General features: G+C 38.5%; 1 protein-coding gene and 1 pseudogene across 2 annotated transcripts in view; one reads left to right on the top strand and one right to left on the bottom strand.

The window, feature by feature from the left end:
* The window catches only part of TCEA1 (transcription elongation factor A1), a 59,668-nt gene extending 38,698 nt beyond the window's left edge, over nucleotides 1–20,970 (top strand). The window contains exons 6-9 of one of the 2 annotated variants that reach the window (XM_015145362.3): nucleotides 1,737–1,891; nucleotides 7,047–7,193; nucleotides 16,707–16,778; nucleotides 19,411–20,970. In XM_015145362.3, coding sequence (XP_015000848.1) covers nucleotides 1,737–1,891; nucleotides 7,047–7,193; nucleotides 16,707–16,778; nucleotides 19,411–19,419 — 383 coding nt within the window. In that variant the 3' untranslated portion in view covers nucleotides 19,420–20,970. The remainder of the gene's footprint in view (nucleotides 1–1,736; nucleotides 1,892–7,046; nucleotides 7,194–16,706; nucleotides 16,779–19,410) is intronic. The other variant, NM_001260708.1, reaches the window with a different exon arrangement.
* On the bottom strand, nucleotides 13,615–15,102 carry LOC100425702 (ESF1 homolog pseudogene; annotated as a pseudogene).
* Nucleotides 20,971–22,115: the final 1,145 nt, after the last annotated feature.

The raw sequence follows: 22,115 nt of genomic DNA, 5'->3' as shown, positions 1-22,115 counted from the left end.
TGAGCTGGTGATGTGGCAGAAGGTAAAAGGGATAAATTGCATACTGGCTTTCAAAACTACTGCCAAGGAGTGTCATCTGTTACTTCTGCTACCAGCCAGACAAGTCACTCGGTGTCACACAACTTCAAGGGGGGGTCATAATTGTTTTAAGAAATCTGCTAGCTTAATTTTTCCTGCTGGTATAGAATTCAAAGTCTTATTCTTCACTTTTTGTCTTAATTGTATTGTTTTCTTGGAAAGGAGAGGGACATCTATATCATTTTATTTGTCTTGTTTTTCCTGTTATTCAAAAGCAAAGTACAGTATTGATGGCTTTTAAAATTTTCTGCCTTGTAAATTGAGAATGTAGTGTCTGAACTTAAGTTGTGCAAAAGGGCATGGAAAGCATACACACGTAAATGTTAAGACTTCTCAGTTAGGGGGACCTCAGAGCACACACAGTCATCTGAGCTCATTATCCCAGAGGAAGCCTGTTCATGCTGAGCACCGGGAAAGGGCTTCAGGAAAGGGATACTGTGTGTGGGTAGGGGCAGGGAGCATCTAGGCGGCTGTGTAACATGGGATTGTCCTAGTTGAGGAAATGGCCGTATTAGGAAGGGAGCTGTTCCAGGGTTCAGCTTTGGCAGTGACCTCTTCTGGGGAAAAGAGCCTGCTGAGAGGTAGCTCCTGCTGAGCAGGGGGAGGAGATGAACCCTCATGGCCATGTTGAATGGTCTCTTCTCAGAGACCCTACGGGAACTGTGTAACCAAAGAGACTTTTAGGATCCTTAGTAGAATTCAGATTTGGGCAAGTAGAGCTTGAATAAGTTCAAGCTCCTTTTCAAACATATGCTTTCTCATGTTGAGTACTTGAGTTACTTTTTGAAACCCTGTTGACTTGCATACTGCTGGCACTAAACATTTAGGAAATAAAACATGACTAGGCCGGGCGCGGTGGCTCACGCCTATAATCCCAGCACTTTGAGAGGCCGAGATGGGTGGATCACCTGAGGTCAGGAGTTTGAGACCAGCCTGGCCAACATGGTGAAACCCTGTCTCTACTAAAAATACAAAAATTAGCCGGGTGTGGTGGCAGGCGCCTGTAATCACAGCTACTCGGGAGGCTGAGGTAGGAGAATTGCTTGAACCCGGGAGATGGAGGTTGCAGTGAGCTGAGGTCCAGCCTGGGTGACAGAGTGAGACTTTCTACCCGCCTTCACAACAAACAAGCAAACAACTAGTTTACAGTGTAAAAGTAGTATCACTATTATTTGCCAATTACCGTTCAAGGAATTAGATATACTACCTTGTTTTTAACATACTCTAAACTGGAAACTGGAAACAGTTGTTGTGAATTGCTTAGAAATTTCAGGGTTTTTTTTTTTTTTTTTAAAGATGGAGTGTCGCTCTGTCGCCCAGGCTGGCATGTAGTGACTTGATCTCAGCTCACTGCAGCCTCTGCCTCCCCAGTCACGTAATTGTCCTGCCTCAACCTCCTGAGTAGCTGGGACTGCAGGCACCTGCCACTACGCCCAGCTAATTTTTTTGTATTTTTAGTAGAGACGGGGTTTCATCATGTTAGCCAGGATGGTACCAATCTCCTGACCTCGTGATCCACCAGCCTTGGCCTCCCAAAGTTCTGGGATTAGAGGCATGAGCCACTGTGCCCAGCCTCAGGAATTCTTATTTTGGCAGAATAGGAAAAAAAAGTGATCTTGTTTTTATAATTTTACCTTTTTTCCTTAACGGTCTGGTACCTATATATCAAGAAATAAGGAATACAGACATGAAATACAAAAATAGAGTACGAAGTAGGATATCAAATCTTAAAGATGCAAAAAATCCAAATTTAAGGAAAAATGTCCTCTGTGGGAATATTCCTCCTGACTTATTTGCTAGAATGACAGCAGAGGTGAGTATGTATGAATCTGAGGTTTCTATAATGTGATTCTCTGTTGTGAAGTGTAAAGCCTATTATCATCATAGACTACTATATAAATATTGCATATGTAATAAATTTCTGTTAGTTATTCTGATATATACTAGACAAATACTTAAGGTGATTATATCTTTTGTCAGTACTTTGCTCCTTCTCCAGCTGTTTCCATGCTTTTAATGTGATTACGTTAAATTATTGTCTAAAAACAAACGTGTTTTACTTTTTGTTTCTTTGAGACTGAGTTTCGCTCTTGTTGCCCAGGCTGGAGTGCAATGGCACGATCTTGGCTCACCGCAACCTCTGCCTCCTGGGTTCAAGCGATTCTCCTGCCTCAGCCTCCCGAGTGGATGGGATTACAGGCATGCACCACCACGCCCAGCTAATTTTTTTATTTTTCATAGAGACGGGGTTTCTTCATGTTGGTCAGGCTGGTCTCGAACTCCCGACCTCCAGGTGATCTGCCCGCCTCAGCCTCCCAAAGTGCTAGATTACAGGCTTGAGCCACCACGGCTGGCTGCCAATTGTTTTACTTTTTATGAATTCATGTAGAGCCAGAGAGTTGAATCTCTAATTGCAAGTAAACTTTGTAAGTGCTAACCTTTTTTCATGGTTAAACACTATAAAATTGGTTACATCATATTATTTCCTTTTTTTTTAATTTGAGATGGAATTTTGCCTTGTTGCCCGGGCTGGGATGCAATGGCTACTGCAACCTCCGCCTCCCGGGTTCAAGCAGTTCTCCTGCTTCAGCCTCCCAGAGTGCTAGGATTGCAGGCTTCAGCCACTGTGCCCATCCTATTGATTATTTCTTAAATTTTAATAGGGAATTATAGAAAAAATGAAATTTGTAGCTTGCTATTTATAGACATGGTTGTTCATAGATATTAGCTATATTGTATCTACAATTTCACTGTTTTAGTAAACATTCAAGAGAGTGAATTTTTCTTCTGTACACAAACATACCTCAGATATGTTGCAAGTTTGGATTGGACTGCTGCAATAAAATGAATATTGCAATAAAGTGACACACAAGAGTCACACTAATTGTTTGACTTTCCAGTACATATAAAAGTTATGCTTATACTATAATCTGTTAAATGTGCAATAGCATTACACCTAATAAAACAGTGTACACCTGGCTAAAAATTGCTCATGATCATCTGAGTCTTCAGCAAGTTGTACTATTTTTGCTGGAAAAGGGAATTGTCTGGATGTTGACGGCTGCTGACTGATTAGGGTAGTGGTTATTGAAGGTTGAGGTGACTGTGGTAATTTTGTAAAATAAGACAACAATGAGGTTTGCTGCATTGATGGAACAAATATTCATGAAATATTTCTTGGTAGCTTGCGATGCTGTTTAATAACATTTATGCATAGTAGATGTTCTTTCAAAATTGGAGTCAGTGCTGTCACATGCTGCTGCCGCCTTATCAACTAAGTTGATGTACTATTCTAAATCCTTTGCTGTCATTTCAACAATGTTCACAGCATCTTCACCAGGAATAGGTTCCATCTCAAGAAATCACTTTTTGCTCATCCACAAGAAGCATCTCATCTGTTCAGCTTTTATTATGAGATTGAAGCAACTCAGTCACATCTTGAAGCTCCACTTCTAATTTTCCGTCCCATGCTTTCTCCACTACATTTGTGGTTACTTTTTTTTTTGGTGGTGGGGGACGGAGTTTCACTGTTGTCGCCCAGCCTGGAGTGCAGTGGTGTGATCTCTGCTCACTGCAACCTCCGCCTCCTGGGTTCAAGCGATTCTCCTGCCTTAGTCTCCTAACTGGGATTACAGGCTCCCGCCACCATGCCGAGCTAATTTTTGTATTTTTAGTAGAGATAGGGTTTCACCATGTTGGCCAGGCTGGTCTCAAACTCCTGACCTCAGGTCATCCACCCGCCTCGGCCTTGTAAAGTTCTGGGATTACAAGCATGAGCCACTGCACCTGGCCCCTCTGTGATTACTTTCTTCAGTGAAGTCAAAGCCCTCAAAGTCATCCATGATGATTGGAATCAACTTTTTTCAAACTCCTCTAAATGTTGATATATTGACCTCTTCTCAATGAATCACTAATGTTCCTAATGGCATCTAGGATGGTTAATCCTTTCCAAAAGGTTTTCAGTTTACTTTATTCAGATCTATCTGAGGAATTACTTTTTGTAGGAACTGCAGCCTTACAGAAAGTATTTCTGAAATAAATAAAACTTGAAAGTCAGTTGGGCATGGTGGCTCACACCTGTAATCTGAGCAGTTTGGGAAGCCGAGATGGGCAGATCACTTGAGCCCAGGAGGTGGAGACCAGCCTAGGCAACAGCAAATTCCCATCTCTACCAAAAAAAAAAAAAAGAAAAAGAAAAATTAGCTGGGCATGGTGTGGTGCATTCCTGTAATCCCAGCTACTTCAGGAGGCTGAGTTGGGAGGATCACTTGAGGCTGAGAGGTGGAGGTTTCAGTAAGCTGAGTTTGCGCCACTGCATTCCAGCGTGGGCGACAGAGTGAAACCCTATCTCAAAAAAAAAAGTAAGTCAGAATTACTCCTGATCCATGAACTGCAGAATGAATGTTGTTGTTAGCAGGCATGAAAATAACATTAATCTTCTTGGATGTCTCCATCAGATCTATTGGATGACTAGATATATTGATGACTACGTGCATTGTCAATGAGTAGGAATATTTTGAAAGAAATCTTTTTTCTGAGCAGTAGGTCTCAATAGTGGGGTTAGAATATTCAGTAAATCATGCTGTAAATAGATGTGCTGTAATTCAGGCTTTGTAGTTTCATTTATAGAACACAGAGTAGATGTAGCATAATTCTTAAGGGCCCTAAGATTTTTTAAATGGTAAATGAGCATTGGCTTCAGCTTGAAGTCACCAGATGCCTTAGCCGCTAATAAAGAGAGTCATTCAAAGTCCTTTGAGGCATTGAAGCCAGGCATTGACTTCTTCTCTTTAGCTGTGAAAGTCCTAGATGTCACTCTCTTCCAGTATTCATCAACATTGATGATCTGTTGTTTAGAATAGCTACTTTCATCAATGATCTTAGCTAGGTATTTTGGATAACTTGCCACAGCTTCTCCATCAGCACTTGCTGCTTCACCTTGCATTTTGTACTGTGTTATGGAGACGGCTTCTTGCCTTAAACCTCATGAACCAGCTTCTGGTAGCCTCTTGACTTTTCTTCTGCAGCTTCCTTCTCTCTCTCAGCATTAAAGAGTTAAGGCCTTATTCTGGATTAGGCTTTGGCTTAAGGGAATGTTGTGGCTGGTTTGGTCTTCTGTCTAGGCCGCTAAAATGTTTTCATATCAGCAATAAGGCTATTTTGATCATTATCCTTGTGTTCACTGGAGTAGCACTTTTAATTTCCTCCAAGAAATTTTCCTTTGCATTCACAACTTGGCTAACTGATGTAAGAGGCCTAGCTTTTGGCTTATCCCAGCTTTCCACATGCCTTCCTCACTAAACGTAGCCTTATTTCTAGGTTTTGATTTAAAGCGAGAGACATGTTGACTCTTCCTTGTCCTTGAATACTTAGAGGCCATTGTAGGGTTATTAATTGGCCTAATTTCAATATTGGTGTGTCTCAGGGAGTAGGGAGGCCCAGGGAGAGGAAGAGAGACGGGGAAAGAGTGGAGCAGTCAGAACACGCACAACATTTGTCGAGTTTACTGTCTATGTGGTCAAAATTAGTGGTGCCCCCAAAACGATAGTAACATGAGAAATTACTCATCACAGATCACCTAACAGATACAATAATAGTGAAAATGCTTGGAATATTGTGAGGATTACCAAAATGTGACACAGAGACATGGAGCGAGCACATGCTTTTGGAAAAATAGCACCAATAGACTTGCTCAACACAGCATTGCTGCAGACCTTCAATTTGTAAAAAATGCAGTAACTGCAAAGTGCAGTAAAATGAAGGACAATAGCGCAAAGCAAGATAAAGCAAAGTATGACTAGCTAGTAAAAACTGGCTAGTAAAACTAGCTAGTAAAAACTGGCACAAGAAGATGACCCTGGCATATTCTGTACATTTCTTGCCTCAAAACTGGAATCAGACATTGCTCCAGAGATCCCTGACTTCTTTTGGGGATGGGGTGTAGGCAATGGTATTAAAGACTATAATCTGGATACTAGAGGTACTCGTTGTAGGTTTACATTGTTCATAGTGTAATCACAACAGCTTCTTCCTGCCCACTACACACACAAAACCAGTTCACTGAGACTGCACTATTGCGGTTAAGAAAGAGTTTTATTAACACGAGACTGGCCATGCAGAAGACGAAGTTATTACTCAAATTAGTCTCCCTGAAGACTGGGAGGTTAGGGTTTTACAAGGATAGGTTGGTGGAGACTATTCCTATGACTAGGGAATGAGTGCTGCTGATTGGTTGGGGATGTAATCACTGGGATGTGGGAACTGGTCCTTCTGTATCTCTGGGTTAGGAGCCTGAGTTCTGGAGGGCTCAGTCTGAAAAACATCTCAAAAAAACCAATCTCAGGTTCTACAATAACAATGTTACCTGTAGGAGCAATCGGGGAAGTCACACACTTTGTGCCCTCTGGCCACATGACTCCTAAGCAGTGAGGGATTATAGAAACTATGTCTACATTTTAGTAGAGTTCAGGCCGCTCCCATAATCCTAATCCTCTGGCCTTTCATTAGTCTTGCAAAGGTGATCTCAGGCTCTGAACGAAGAGGCATTGGTTTTAGGGAAGGACCGTTACCATCTTTGCATCAAAGTTAAACTGTAAATTCCTCCCATGGTTAGCTTGGCCTGTGCCCAGGAAAGAGGGAAGACAGCCAGCCTGTGACACTAGAAGCAAGATGGAGTCAGCCATGTTCGATTTCTCTCACTATCGTAATCTTTGCAAAGGTGGTTTCAGTAGCCTTTAAACAGTACTTAAGTCCAATTTTCACATGTAAACTTTTAAGTATTTGAAGAAATTTTTAAAAGGACTTAAACTTTTACAAGCCCTGGGAGGAAAAATATTAATTTAATGCTTTTAAAACTTTAAAGGTTGATATGTGGTTTATTATTATGATTAGGCTAATTGATCAAAATATCATTCAGGATATGTATAGAAGGTGTCTATAACTGAGTGGTATTGCCCCCTACCTAATAGGAAATGGCTAGTGATGAGCTGAAAGAGATGCGGAAAAACTTGACCAAAGAAGCCATCAGAGAGCATCAGATGGCCAAGACTGGTGGGACCCAGACTGACTTGTTCACATGTGGCAAATGTAAAAAGAAGAATTGCACTTACACACAGGTTTGTGATTGTTTATAGATTCTTATTTTTATATAAAAATGCTTGCAGCTCCTGTTTTAAAATAAATAGCAAAGATAGTTACCAGTATGGTAGTCCCTCACTTATCCATGGAGGGATATGTTCTAAGACCCCAGGTGGATGCCTGAAACCACAGATAGTACCTAACCCTATGTATACCGTGTTTTTTCCTATACATACGTACTGGTAAGTTTTATTTATAAATTAGGCCTAGGAAGAGATGAACAATAATAACTGTTAATCAAATTGAATAATTATAACAAGATACTGTTATGAAAGAAATATGAGTGTAGTCTTTCTGTCTCTCACAGTGTCTTGCACTGTACTCACCCCTGTTCATTTGATGAGATGAGGCAAAGTGAATGATGTAGGCATTGTGACTTAAGTGTTAGGCTGCTATTCACCTTCTGATGATCCATCAGAAGGAGGCTCATCTGCTTCAGGTGGTCCTGCCTCATCGAGCCCTGATTATGTGGATGGGTAATGGGTAGGTAGCATTATAGTGACATACACTGGACAAAGGGATGATCCATAGTCCAAATGAGACAGAGTAGGATGGTACAGGCTCTCTTCATGCTACTCAGAACAACGTGCAGTTTAAAACTGATGAGTTATTTATTTCTGGAATTTTTCATTTAATATTTTCAGACCACAGATAACTGAAACCATGGAAAGCAAAACCATGGAAAGGGTAACTGGGGACTAGTTGAAGAGGAGATAAGATTTCTTTCTTAAGTATGAGAGTGATTTCTTTTAAAAACATTATTATTTTTTTGTGTGTGTGGAGATGGGGTCTTGCTGTGTTGGCCAGGCTGATCCCAAATTTCCAGACTCAAGTGATCCTCTCACCTCGGCCTCCCAAAGTACTGGGAATACAGGCTTGAGCCTCTGTGCCTGGCCAGAATGCTTTCTTAATACTGATTCTAGTTAACTAAAGCCAACTTGATATATCTATACTGTCATGGAAATAGCTACTGTGAAAACTGTGTCAAATAAAATTTATAAAATATAGGAATTAATAAAATGACCTTGTTCTTTTTTAAAAGTTCATAAGCAGTTGTATTAGTTACTAGGTAAATTGGCCATAATCCTTTTTATTTTGCAGGACTGTATAAGGAAAGTTCTTCACTCTCCTCCACATGGCTTATGGGTACTTTAGACTTAACTGGCTTCTGGATAATTTGTTCCTTTTTTGTAATATTGATAACTTACATTTATGTCTGATATGACTAGCCTTTTTATTCTTCAACAACTGAAAACTATGCTATAGTTATTTTGGTTGCATGTGCATATGAGAAAATTGTTTTTATCACTGTCTTAATTTCATTTGCCAAATAGGTTTTTGTGCTATATCATCTGCTGTAAGCTCAAGATTGTCTCCTTAAGGGAGATAATATTTAGAAAATCTGTTTCAGACAGTAGATTTGGGGAATTGATTTTTTTCACTGATAGAACAGTAAGCACTTTAAAAATAACATCACTAAACTCTAAAGGGGCCGTAAAACAAATTTTGTTGGTAGTTATTTTTGTGGTTAAAAATTCAAAAGGTACAAAAGGTTATGAGTAGAAAATTCCCTTCCCACTTTTGCCTGTGGCCACCTTGTTCTCCCTCCCTGGAAGTAAAGCAAGGTTACTAGTTCGTTGTGAAACTTTCTAGGTATTTTATGTGTATACATGAAAATATTTTTGTTTTCCTTTTTCTTTTTTTTTTTTTTTTGAGACGGAGTCTCGCTCTATTGCCCAGGCTGGAGTGCAGTGGCACCATCTCTGCTCACTGCAAACTCCGCCTCCTGGGTTCGCACCATTCTCCTGTCTCAGCCTCCCGAGTAGCTGGGACCACAGGCGCCCACCACAAGACCCGGCTAATTTTTTTGTATTTTTAGTAGAGATGGGGTTTCACCATGTTAGCCAGGATGGTCTCGATCTCCTGACCTTGTGATCCGCCCGCCTCGGCCTCCCAAAGTGCTGGGATTACAGGTGTGAGTGATCACGCCCGGCCTTTGTTTTCCTTTTTCTAAACACATATGGTAGAATGTTATATGAGCTTCTGCCTCTTTTCTACTATTTACAGACATATAGTCTCCATTTTCAGATATACTTCATTTAACCAGTCCGAAGTCCTTTACCTGTTTGAGTCTCATTAAGTCACAGTTGTGTATTTCCATGTTTCATTTTGTAGCAGTTTTACTACTGATTGCTACTAAAATGCATCAGCACTGATAAAAGTGGTCTCAGAAAATTCTGAGTTTGAATTGCTCTATTTTCTTTTAGGCAGGTAGAAATATCTTAACAATACAAATTGTACCCTAAAAATGCCATGTATTAAGTATTAAGTATAAATAGAAAGTTATTTAAAAGTTAAAGCTTCTTTAAAATGTAAACAGTAGAAGTGATATACTTACGTAATCGAGTTATAAATAGCTAAGACAAAAAATGTAAATACCAAGTTTGTTTCTTTTAGCAGAAAGAACCCAGCCTAAAGTTGAAGCCAGTATGATTTTCTTAGAATCACAAAGTGTTCTCTTCAGATAGAGAACTCTCAAAGTTATCATGGAAATAACAGATGTAAAAGAAATAAGTGTAACTCTTGATTACTGTGTACCCAACAGGAGATTAAAATTTTTCCCAGAGAGCAAAAGATTCCTCATGTCCACTTTTGGGGCCCTGGATATCAGAATTAAGTATATGGAAAGTATAGCAGAGTTTTCAAACCATTTCATCTGAAGGCCTTAAGTGAGCAGAACGCTGCTGTTCTGAGGATAGTGCTGCTTTGTCCTTTGAGTTGGAAGGCATGTTAATAGTTTACTGGTGTCATGAACCTTTGATCTTTGAAGTGGTGATAAACTGGGATTTTATCATCTCATATGGAATTTCAATAAACCTTATTCTAAATGCAGCATTGTTAGTATTTAGGTTCTTGCCACAACTTACACTTAAGAATAGCATTTAACTTTAATAATGCTTTGTCATCTTCATTCAGAGAAATAACCTTTCTGTTTTTAAGACCTTTGGTTCTGGTAATTCTCTTCAGTTTAGAACTTCAGAAATTTATAATCTTGTATAGATTAAGTTTTTAAAAATCATATTAGCTTTTTTCTTGCTGAGTTCTCTTTTTAAGTTTAAACAAAAGTAGTTGTGGTAGAATATATATATTTTTTATATATATTTATATAATATATATTATAAAATTATATAATATATATTTATATAATTTATATATATATAAAACCTAAAATTTCCCATCTTAACCAGTTAAGTGTACTGTTCAGTAGTAGAGCATTCACAGTGCTGTACATCCAGTCCCCAGAATGCTTTTCCTCTTGCAAAAGTGAAACTCTTTACCCATTAAACAGTAACTCCCTATTCCCCTCTCCCCCAGCCCAACAACCACCATTCTGCTCTCTGTCTCTCACAATTTGACTATACCAAGTACTTCATATGAGTAGAATCATAGAATGTTTGTCTTATTGTGACTGGCCTATTTCACTTAGCATAGTATCTGCAAGATTTATCTGTGTTGTGGTATATGTCAGACTTTCCCTACTTTTTACAGCTGAATAATATTCCACTGTATGTTCATACCACATTTTGAATTTTTTTCTATGTATAGTTGGAATTAAATACTGTAAAAACTATTTTATGCTCTTCTTTTAATTTAGCTACCATAATAATAATGTAAGCATTTTCCTCTTTTTTTTTTTTTTTTTTTTTTTTTGAGATGGAGTCTGGTTCTGTCCCCCAGGCTGGAGTGCAGTGGCGCGATCTCGGCTCACTGCAAGCGCCGCCTGCTGGGGTCACGCCATTCTTCTGCCTCAGCCTCCTGAGTAGCTGGGACTACAGGCGCCCGCCTCCACGCCCGGCTAATTTTTTGTATTTTTAGTAGAGATGGGGTTTCACCGTGGTCTTGATCTCCTGACCTTGTGATCCACCCGCCTCGGTCTCCCAAATTGCTGGGATTACAGGCCTGAGCCACTGCGCCTGGCCGCATTTTCCTCTTTTAAAAAATTTTTCCAGATAATAGTTTATTTGAGATGTATAAAAAATCAATGCTATACAAAAATTAATAAAAATATTTTGCTCTTGTTTACAAATTAATTTCATAAACAAACTATACTTAACATGATAAAAAGTTCTTGACTTCCATCCTTTATGGCTAAAAAAATAAATTATTATTATTATTATTTTATTTTATTTTTTCAGACGGAGTCTTGCTCTGTCACCCAGGTTGGAGTGTGGTGGCACGATCTCGGCTCACTGCAAGCTCTGCCTCCCGGGTTCACACCATTCCCCTGCTTCAGCCTCCCAAATAGCTGGGACTACAGGCGCCTGCCATCACACCCGGTTAATTTTGTACATTTTTTGTAGAGACAGGGTTTCACCATGTTAGCCAGGATGGTCTCGATCTCCTGAGCTCGTGATCCACCTGCCTCGGCCTCCCAAAGTGCTGGGATTACAGGCGTGAGCCACTGCGCCTGGCCGCATTTTCCTCTTTTTAAAAAATTTTCCAGATAATAGTTTATTTGAGATGTATAAAATGAAATAAATCAATGCTATACAAAAATTAAAAATACTTTGCTCTTTTATTTACAAATTAATTTCATAAACTATACTTAACATGATAAAAAGTTCTTGACTTCCATCCTTTATGGCTAAAAAAATAAATTATTATTATTTTATTTTATTTTATTTTTTGAGACAGTCTTGCTCTGTCACCCAGGTTGGAGTGCCATGGCGTGATCTCGGCTCACTGCAAGCTCCGCCTCTCAGGTTCACACCATTCTCCTGCCTCAGCCTCCCAAGTAGCTGGGACTATAGGTGCCCGCCACCGCACCCAGCTAATTTTTTACATTTTTTGTAGAGACAGGGTTTCACCATGTTAACCAGGATGGTCTTGATCTCCTGAGCTTGTGATCCACCTGCCTCGGCCTCCCAAAGTGCTGGGATTACAGGCGTGAGCCACCGCTCCCGGCCAGCGAAAAATAAATTATTTTAATAGCTATTTAAATCTGCCTCCCGCTCCCAGAGAAGTTAACGTATTTTATATATATATATATTTCAAATTATCCCTAACCTTTAAACAAACTTAAGAGTAGATACTGCTCTATTTTCACATAGAATTGTAAACAGCCTTTTAAAACGCTGGAGTAGGCTAGGCACGGTGGCTCAAGTCTGGAATCCCAACGCTTTGGGAGGCTGAGGCAGGCGGATCACCTAAGGTCAGGATTTTGAGACCATCCTCGCCAACATGGTGAAACCCCCATCTCTACTAAAAATACAAAAAATTAGGCAGGCGTGTTGGCACATGCCTGTAATCCCAGCTACTTAGGAGGCTGAGGCAGGAGAATTGCTTGAACCCAGGAAGTGGAGGTTGTAGTGAGCCAAGATCACGCCATTGCCGTCCAGCCTGGGTGACAAGAATGAAACTCCATCCTCCCGGCCCCCGCTCCCCCCCAAAAAAAAACAAAAGCTAGAGTAACCTTCCACTAGTTAGAATTGAACTTCATAAAATGTAAACATTTTATAAACCCTACAATTCAGGTAATTTGATCTAATTATGACTGATCTGTAGGAATATACAATACAAATTTGTCATCCACAATTAAGAACAACTATTTATGAAGAAAAATTTTACTGTGTTCAAAATAAGATTTTATTCATATTATTGAAGGTAGCTTTGTTCCCAATAAATGCTTCTGCTACTCTTTCTGTATATTTTAGATGTTTTCAATTCAAAAAGAAATAACATCTAGGTATTTGACTTTTTTTTTTTCTTGCTTGAAACTGCTCTGTTTTGGTTTTTATAGATTTAATAAACATTGACAAGGCAGGATCAGTGGACTTCACTGCAACCTCTGCCTCCCTGATTCAAATGATTCTCCTGCCTCAGCCTCCCAAGTAGCTGAGATTACAGGTGCCCGCCACCATGCCTGACTAATTTTCTTGTATTTTCAGTAGAGACGGGGTTTCACCATGTTGACCAGGCTGGTCTCAAACTCCTGACCTCAGGTGATCTACCCACCTTGGCCTCCCGAAGTGCTGGGATTATAGGCATGAGCCACCGTGCGCGGCCCTCTTTTTTCCTTATTGCCTGAGTTCTTGTTTTTTCCGTTCTCTTTGCTGGGCTTTCTCCTCGAGGACTTTTTCCATAGCTTTTGTTTTCTTGAAACTGGGATCTGAGGGATGCAAATTGAACATGTGGGAAGTGTACATTGCCTGAAACCGTGCATTGCTAATATTTACCTAAAAGTCATCCTCTAATAATTTCTTTTTTTTCATGAGCTGCTTTTTCTTCTTTTTGTTCAGGTTCTGATGCTCCACAATCTTGTAATTGAAGTGTTTCTAACTTTGCTCCTCCTCATCCAATGAAGAAAGCCATTTCAGCCTTTTGTCTATTTTAGTTTCTTCTTCTGGAGATGTGCCGTCTTTTGCAGATTTTATCCACTTGTTTCTTTATACCAATTTTTTTAAACTTCTTTAGCAAAGTACCACTCATTCGTATCAACATCAGAGGGAAGTTAATTTTCACTGGCCTCTTCAACAAGAGTCTTCTTTTTCTTTCTGTCTTTTTTTCTCTTTCTTCTTCTCTAAAAATTGTTCCTAAGGCGTCAGTTTATCCTTTCCTTCCAATTTGTTCTTGACCATCTTTTTGCACTTTCTTTAAGACCTGGAACCCACTTCATTTCCATTTCCATATCATTTTCTTTGTCTTTCTTTTCTTTTTCTTGAATAACCTGCAAGAGTTGCCTATATTTAGTGATTTGTTTTTCATCGTTCTTCTGACTTTTCTTATTTTCCTATCTTCTTCTGCATTGACTTGGTCATCACCTTGTAGCTCCTCTTCTATCTCCTCTTCATTTTTGCTAGAGGAAGCTAAGTAGTCTTGAAAATCCATGTCCAAAAGCTCTTCCTTTTTAAACTTCCTGTTGAGTGTTGTAATTCTTTCATGATCAGTCTCATCCCAAGTGATTTCCACCATTGATGTTCCCATTGCAGCAGATGTGATATATTTTGGTTTATATGCTGTTAAATATACCTCTGAGTCCGCGTCCTTGGGCTCATCATCAAAAGTAGTATCAACTGGTATAAACCTTAGATCTGTGAAAGAACAACTACTTTCGAATTCCAGGCCACCACAATCCTCATAAATTTTACTGGCTGTTTCAGGAGAATCACAGTCTACCACTGCATAATAGTACTTCAGTCATTTGAATTAATAATCTCTCAGTTTTTCTGTAGAGGTTCAGTCCTTTTCTGGGGCATCTTCAGGAACACTTAATAGCTCTACTGGTCCTCAGACTTGCTCTTCTTTCACCCTCTCCTTTCCAAACTCTGAAGAATGTATTTTTACAGGAAATATAACACTTCCTTTGGGTTTAAATCAATTGAACAGAGCCAGCAAATCTTTTGCCTTTAATCTATCCAAGTCCATGTTGCAAACTGCTAATTGATGTGTAATGTCATCAGCATGAGGAGCAGGTTTATCTGATTCTCTCCAAGTATGCCCAAAACTAGCTTCTTCTGGAAACAAATCTGCCGTATCATCTTCATTTGCAGAACTAGTTTCTATATTTCCTTTACCCCTTGCAAGATTAGGGCTGCTGTCACTTTCACCATCATCCTCACCATTCTCGTCATCCTCCTCTTCATCTTCATCATCACCACTTCCATTGTCATCATCACCTGAAGCTCTCCCAACACTTGTAATTTCATTTTTAGATTCCTCATCACTTCGTGTTTTACTAACACTTTCTAAATCTTCCTTCAGAGCATCTTTGTCAAGCATTTTACTGTCTGTTGAGTTTTCATAACCATCACTGCCGCTTGTTGCGGCACTGATGAACCACTGGTTGCATTTATCTTCTTGTCTTAGAACACTTGATCTTGGGAGAGTTCACAGCAGAGGTGCCTGAGTCTAATGTCCTTCATTTTTCTTTGAAAGAAGAGTTGATAGTATGTTGAATAATGTTTTTTTTCTCTTTTGTACTTTTTTGTGTAAATTTTTTGCTGTCCTTCTTTGGACTTATGTTGGGAGCTATCTTAGATTTACATGGTTTTCATTTTTTTAATTATTTCAGAATTATCTATATCAGTTTTATTTTCAGAATCCTTTTGATTAGCTTTCTTGATTTCTTTTTCTCAACTAGATTTTTTTGAATCTATTGCTTTTTTAGTCTGCAGTTTTTTCTTCTATATTTTCTTTTGATTCATTGCTTGCTATCTTCATCATAAAGATTGGAATCAGAATCTGAAAGGTCATAAAAATGTTTCAAGTCGTCTGTAGTGCTATGGTTAATGTGGTGCCCTCTTATCCACAGCATAGTTCAACTTGAACTTTTTTTTTTGAAATGGAATCTCGCTCTGTCGTTAGGCTGGAGTGCAGTGGTGTGACCTCGGCTCACTGCAGCCTCTGCCTCATTGGTTCAAGTTATTCTCCTGCCTCAGCCTCCCGAGTAGCTGGGTAATCAGGTGCCCACCACCACACCTGGCTAATTTTTGTATTTTTGGTAGAGACGGGGTTTCACTGTGTTGGCCAGGCTGGTCTCGAACTCCTGACCTCAAGTGATCCACCTGCCTCAGCCTCCCAAAGTGCTAGAATTACGGACGTGAGCCACCATGCCTGGCCAATTTTGATTTTTTGATTCTTTTCTGGCATTTCCCAAAATCTCAGGTCCTTTGCTATATGCTTAAATTGCTGGTCACTGATTATTTCTTGTTTGGTGCCATTTTTAACTTTTAATCTTGCTGAACAAATGCTTGAAGAAACCAAACACATCTGGAGTTCTCTCCCTCTTGTTTAAAAAAAAAAAACACCAAAAACCTTTGTAAGCATCTTACTGGCTGTGTAATATTTAATCAAATGGATATACTCTTACTTTATGTCATTACTTCCCTGTTGGATATTTGTTTTTAGTGTTGTGCTGTTGTAAAATTATACTCTTTAAACATCCTTTGTATTTTTGTGTTTTTAATTGCCATCTTAGAAATAGATTAGATAACAAGTTTCTAGGTTACAGAGAATGCTGCCTAACTTTTAGAAAGGTTGTTGCAGTTGTATTTGTCAGACTGAGATACTCTTAATTTTTACATCTTGTTAATTTGTAAGAGAATATTGACATATGTTTAAATTTATTCATTTCTTTGCTTCTTACTGATGAAATTGTTTTTGAGATCCTTATTCCAAATAACTTACTGGTGAATTTTTAAAATATTTATTAGCTATTTATTAAAAAAATAAGGTGTGACTTTACAGGATTTTCCCACTTACCTGGCATATATTAAACAGGAAAGACAAAGAAGGACTTAGGAAAATGAAGTTTGGAAATGTGTGCTTTGTTGACATTATTTAGCTTATTTAAACTTGTTTTAGACTTCTATTCATTTTATTGTGGTACCATTATATTTATCAAATATTATATATATTTATGTATAACATTATTGGGGTTGGGTTTTTTTTATAGTACTGCAAAAAGTACATTTAATTTAATTTTGCTGCAGGTACAAACCCGTAGTGCTGATGAACCAATGACAACATTTGTTGTCTGTAATGAATGTGGAAATCGATGGAAGGTATGGACCCTCTTGGATTCATATTATACTCACTTATAATAGAATGATTTCTTCTGGTCTTTTCATAGGTCTGCCTAGATATCTAAATATATACAGATATGCTCACACTATCTAGTACTCTTGTAGTCCCTGACTACTTGTAATGGAATATACTATCTTGTTACCCTACTAGAAATAAAAGAGTATTAACTTGACCTTACCACCTTTATTTGTTTTGGTACAGGAAATGGGGAGTGAATCTTAACTGCTCAATTATTATATCACCGACCTATTTATACTATATTCATTAAGTAGTTTTGACTCTTGTACTTCAGAAAATCTCTATGTATTTATTACTTATTTTAATAGAGTTTGATTTTGGAAAAATTTTTTCCCCTTGTTGAAATCAGACCCAATGATTTCAGTGTTTATTTTAGAAATTACAGATGAGCACTGCTGTCGTTTTGTACACTTTTCACTAAGCCTTCATATTGCCTGTGTGCTCTTGAAATTAGTCCCACACAGGCAAGTTTATATTATTTAAATGATTCATTCTTGAGTGATTTTTTGAAACAAAAGCATAAAATTTAAATTTGGGAGCAGAAATACACATCAGTACTAAAAACATTTTAATTATTATTATAGATGGGGATGTTAAGGGTGTGAGTTTGGGAGGCTTATGTGTCTTTTAGTCTTTGGAATCATGCAAACTGATTTTGAACTCCCTTGCCACTTCCCATTACTGAACTATATTGTTCTTATGTATTAAATGTAAATACTACCCACATTTTGGATTGTGATGAAGAGTAGAAATAATATGTTTAGTGTGCCTGATAATTGTTGGTGTTCTAAAAATGCTGGCTATTTTTATTAGTTTTTCTGAAGTTTGTACAAGATTTTTTTTTTTTCATTTATACTTACATAGACTTTTCAGTTTAATGCTCATTTTGATTTATTCACTTAGCTTAAAGCATTTTCTGAAAATCAGAAGTGAACTAGAAGCCCTTTGGGCCAGAGTCCCAAACCATATTGAGGATATCCATTTGGCTTCTTCAACTCCACTTTAAGGGGTTGGGGCCAGTACCTATTTTATTTATTCATTAATTTTTTTGAGATAGAGCCTCACTCTGTTGCCCAGGCTGGAGTGCAGTGGCGCTATCTCAGCTCACTCATTCCTTCACCTCCCAGGTTCAAGCGATTCTCCTGCCTCAGCCTCCCAAGTAGCTGGGATCACAGGAACGTGCCACCACGCTGAGCTAATTTTTGTATTTTTGGTAGAGACAGAGTTTCGCCATGTTGGCCAGGCTGCTCTTGAACTCCTGACCTCAGGTGATCTGCCTGCCTTGGCCTCCTAAAGTGCTGGGATTACAGGCGTGAGCCACCATGCCCGGCCAGTACCCTTATTACGTACAAAGATTTAGTTCTGAGCTGGAAAGATTACTGCTATTGAAAGTGTCTTCATGGTTTGAAACAGTATTTCCTACCCATCTCAGGTTGCAGAAGTTGTCATTGGTCTAGGAGAGGGACATTCACCTTTTTCAATCCTGTTGAGCAAATTTGGCCTGTTCTCTTGGATTTGTTTTGCATGATGGATCTTTTTTTTTTTTTTTTTTTTTTGAGACAGAGTCTTGTTCTTTTTCCAGGCTAGAGTGCAGTGGCGTGATCTCAGCTCACTGCAACCTCCACCTCCCAGGTTCAAGAGATTCCCCTGCCTCAGCCTCCCGAATAGCTGGGACTACAGGTGCACGCCACCATGCCTGGCTAATTTTTTGTGTTTTAGTAGAGACAGGGTTTCACCATGTTGGCCAGGATGGTCTTGATCTCCTGACCTCATGATCTGCCCACCTCGGCCTCCCAAAGTGCTGGGATTACAGGTGTGAGCCACCGTGCCTGGCTGATGGATCATTTTTATTATGGTGATGAGGTGTGCAATGCAGTTTGTTTTGAATACATGCAGTTTGTGACACAAGTTTTGACATAGTACTTAATTGAATTTAAGAAAGTTCAATTTAGGATAGAAAGCTGATGCCTAGGGTGGCATATTTTAGAAGTTCAAGTTTGGAATTTTTTTTTTTTTTTTTTTTTTTTTTTTTTTTGAGACGGAGTCTTGCTCTGTCGCCCAGGCTGGAGTGCAGTGGCCGGATCTCAGCTCACTGCAAGCTCTGCCTCCCGGGTTCACGCCATTCTCCTGCCTCAGCCTCCCGAGTAGCTGGGACTACAGGCGCCCGCCACCTCACCCGGCTAGTTTTTTGTATTTTTAGTAGAGACGGGGTTTCATCACGTTAGCCAGGATGGTCTCGATCTCCTGACCTCGTGATCCGCCCGTCTTGGCCTCCCAAAGTGCTGGGATTACAGGCTTGAGCCACCGCGCCCGGCTGGAATTTTTTTTTTTTTAAACCTTAAAAACATAAGGAGGCATTTAATAAAAATGCTGAAATTGTTTTATACAAGTTCTTTAGTTATATGTTCCTAGTAGTTCTAAGCTGGGAAAGTCAGGCACTTAAGATAGGTGATTATTATGTGTGAAAAATACAGCATCTTTTTCAAAAATGCATCCTTTTTAAAAGCAGGGTCAAGTGTATGCTGTATTAAATGGGGAATGAACCTGATTGGTATTTAAAGGTCTCACAAAATATTTTTTCTTTTTTGACAGTTCTGTTGAGTTGGAAGAATTGGCAAAATATCTGGACCATTAAGAAAACGGATTTTGTAATTAGCTTTAAACTAGGCCAAGCAACTAGTTTTCCTGCAAATCAGATTTTTAAAGCAACTTGGGTTAGACTTTGTTTTTGACCTAACATCCCGTCCTTTAAATGCCTTCTGTAGTTACAGATCAGTAGGGAGACCATATAATAATTATATGGTATCTGTTTCAAAACATATTTTTTCCGTTTTTATAAGTAAGTTGATATCACTTAAATTTTTGGCAATATTTTTTCTTTCTTAAAGGAAAATATATGTTAACTTTTTTCTTTTACACTGTGAAACATACACAGTAGAAATTCTGTTATTCTCTGTTATTAATACATAAATGAAAATACTTTTTTTTTCATATTGGCATGTAGCTGCAAATATTAAAGGAGGAGAAAAGGTAATATAATTTTAGGTTTACCAAATATGGTGTGTATTCAAATAATACTTGACCAGCTTATCTAAAGTGTACATAATTTTGAGGTAGCTTATGAATTTGATTTTAATTATTATGTTCACAAGCTTGGAATATTAGATATTATTTTGCATCTGTAACTAACCGTGATCATCATTTCTTGTAATTTCTTGTACATGTATATTACTTGTTCTTAATAGATTTTGGAAACAAGACTTTATTGAGATCAGTTTGGTTTTCCTATTAATTTACCTGTTTGACTTTATAATGTGTTTTAGTTTTGCAGAAGAACACTGTTATAGTTTAGAAGGCTTTTCATAAATCCCCTCATAGGCAAAGATGAAAACTTCCCACTATTTTTTTCCCCTCTTAGGAAGACATACTGGAAAGAAAATGTTTAACATCTTAGTGTAGTATAGCTATTGTAAACAGTTCATGACTAGATTTTGATTTGGAAATCTATACTGACCAAGGATTAATCTTAAGGATTGTATAAATCATTAAAGCTGTGGTCTTTTCATGTGGAGATTGATAGAAAATATTTTTGTCCCATGTCTTATTTGCTGACTTTTTCTGTCAATGAGTGAGATTGTTGAACAAACTGAATATATGGGCTATAGCAAGTAGCTTTACAGTACAGATCTTACAATTAAGTTTTACTTTTTGTTAAAGTGTGTACCATTTTTTCGTTTGGAGTAAGACAAAAACTGTTTTCACATAGGTTCCCTAGGGTATACTTGCTCTGGCATACTTTAAAGGCCACTGTTGCAAAGTCTACATTTTATGCTGAATCTGCATTCTGTCAGGCACGCATAGAAAGACCTCAGTACATGCTTTGCACTCTCCTTTGCTCCCTTTTTCCAATTTCTTATTGCATATCATTTTGTTGTAATACAGAAAGCAGCATTTTTAAATGTCCTAGTTAAGAATTGGCCCACCGGTACCAACTCAACCTCTATTTTGTCAGTTCATAGTTGAAGATTTTGTTTTATTTCAAAAATAAAGTACATTTTTGAAATAATGAGTTTCAGAATAAAATAATCTCACTTTTAAATTAAGTGATCCATTTTAAAATTTGTAATTCAATAAAGTTTTTTTGTTGTTAAACATGTATCACGTTTTGTCATTTTATTTAGACATTGAAGCTTGCTTTACCTTTTGTTTAACCACATACCCGCTCTCCCTTCAACTACTAAGGTATTTCTAAAGTACAGTTTTAATTAAGTGAAGCCTGGTCTTCAGTAAAAACTAGTATTCAGCAGCACTACAGAGCATATCGTCTTTCTTATCTTTTCCTGGACCTCTGGTGATGGATGGAATGGCAGGTTCTGAGTAAATATGTGAGCACGTCCCATGTGTATATTTAATTTAATGTGAGAGACCAAATAGTGAGTTTTGCTATTGGAAAATACTGGAGTTTATTTTATTTACTTATTTTTTTGAGACGGAGTCTTGCTCTGTCGCCCAGGCTGGAGTGCAGTGGTGCAATCTCAGCTCACTGCAACCTATGCCTCCCAGGTTCAAGCTATTCTCCTGCCTCAGCCTCCCAAGTAGCTAGGATTACAGGCGCCCACCACCATGCCCAGCTAATTTTTGCATTTTTTAGTAGAAACGGGGTTTCACCATGTTGGTCAGGCTGGTCTCGAACTCCTGACCTCAGGTGATCCACCCCCCTCGGCCTCCCAAAGTGCTGGGATTACAGGCATGAGCCACCATGCCCAGCCTAATACTAGACATTTGTAAAGTAATTGGAAGTAAATATTAAGGGTAATTGTTTTGTGATATTTACTTACAGGGCAAAGTAACAGTGTTAAATGAACATGCAAAGGAATTAGACAAATATAGTGGCAAATAATGAAGAACCCTCCTGGGGAAAGCAGAAAATAACAATCTTGGTTTTCTGGCTTACCTGGGTGATGACGAGCATTGGGTTTATAAATTTTGCTAAGCCGTGGCAAAAATTCAGAAATATTTATATTCACCCAGTCATCTAAACCTATATATAATCTTACAAATGGCAAATATTTTAAGTATTAATAAGACAGCAAAAGAAATAACAGGCTGTACTTTGAATTTTTATAGCTACATAGTGGTCCTTGTGGGTCAAATTGTAATTTGTGGATTTGAATTGACTTTATTTCTTTTTTCTCTGTTATTTTTTGGAGACAGGGTCTCACTTATTCACCCTGACAAGTGCAGTGGCACAATCTGCTCACTGCAACCTCCACCTCCTGGGCTCAAGTGATCCTCCC

This window comes from Macaca mulatta, chromosome 8 (assembly GCF_049350105.2).
Source record: "Macaca mulatta isolate MMU2019108-1 chromosome 8, T2T-MMU8v2.0, whole genome shotgun sequence".
Classification (NCBI taxonomy): domain Eukaryota; kingdom Metazoa; phylum Chordata; class Mammalia; order Primates; family Cercopithecidae; genus Macaca; species Macaca mulatta.
The sequence above is the reverse complement of the archived record's forward strand: the minus strand, read 5'-3'. Positions and strand labels throughout refer to the sequence as shown.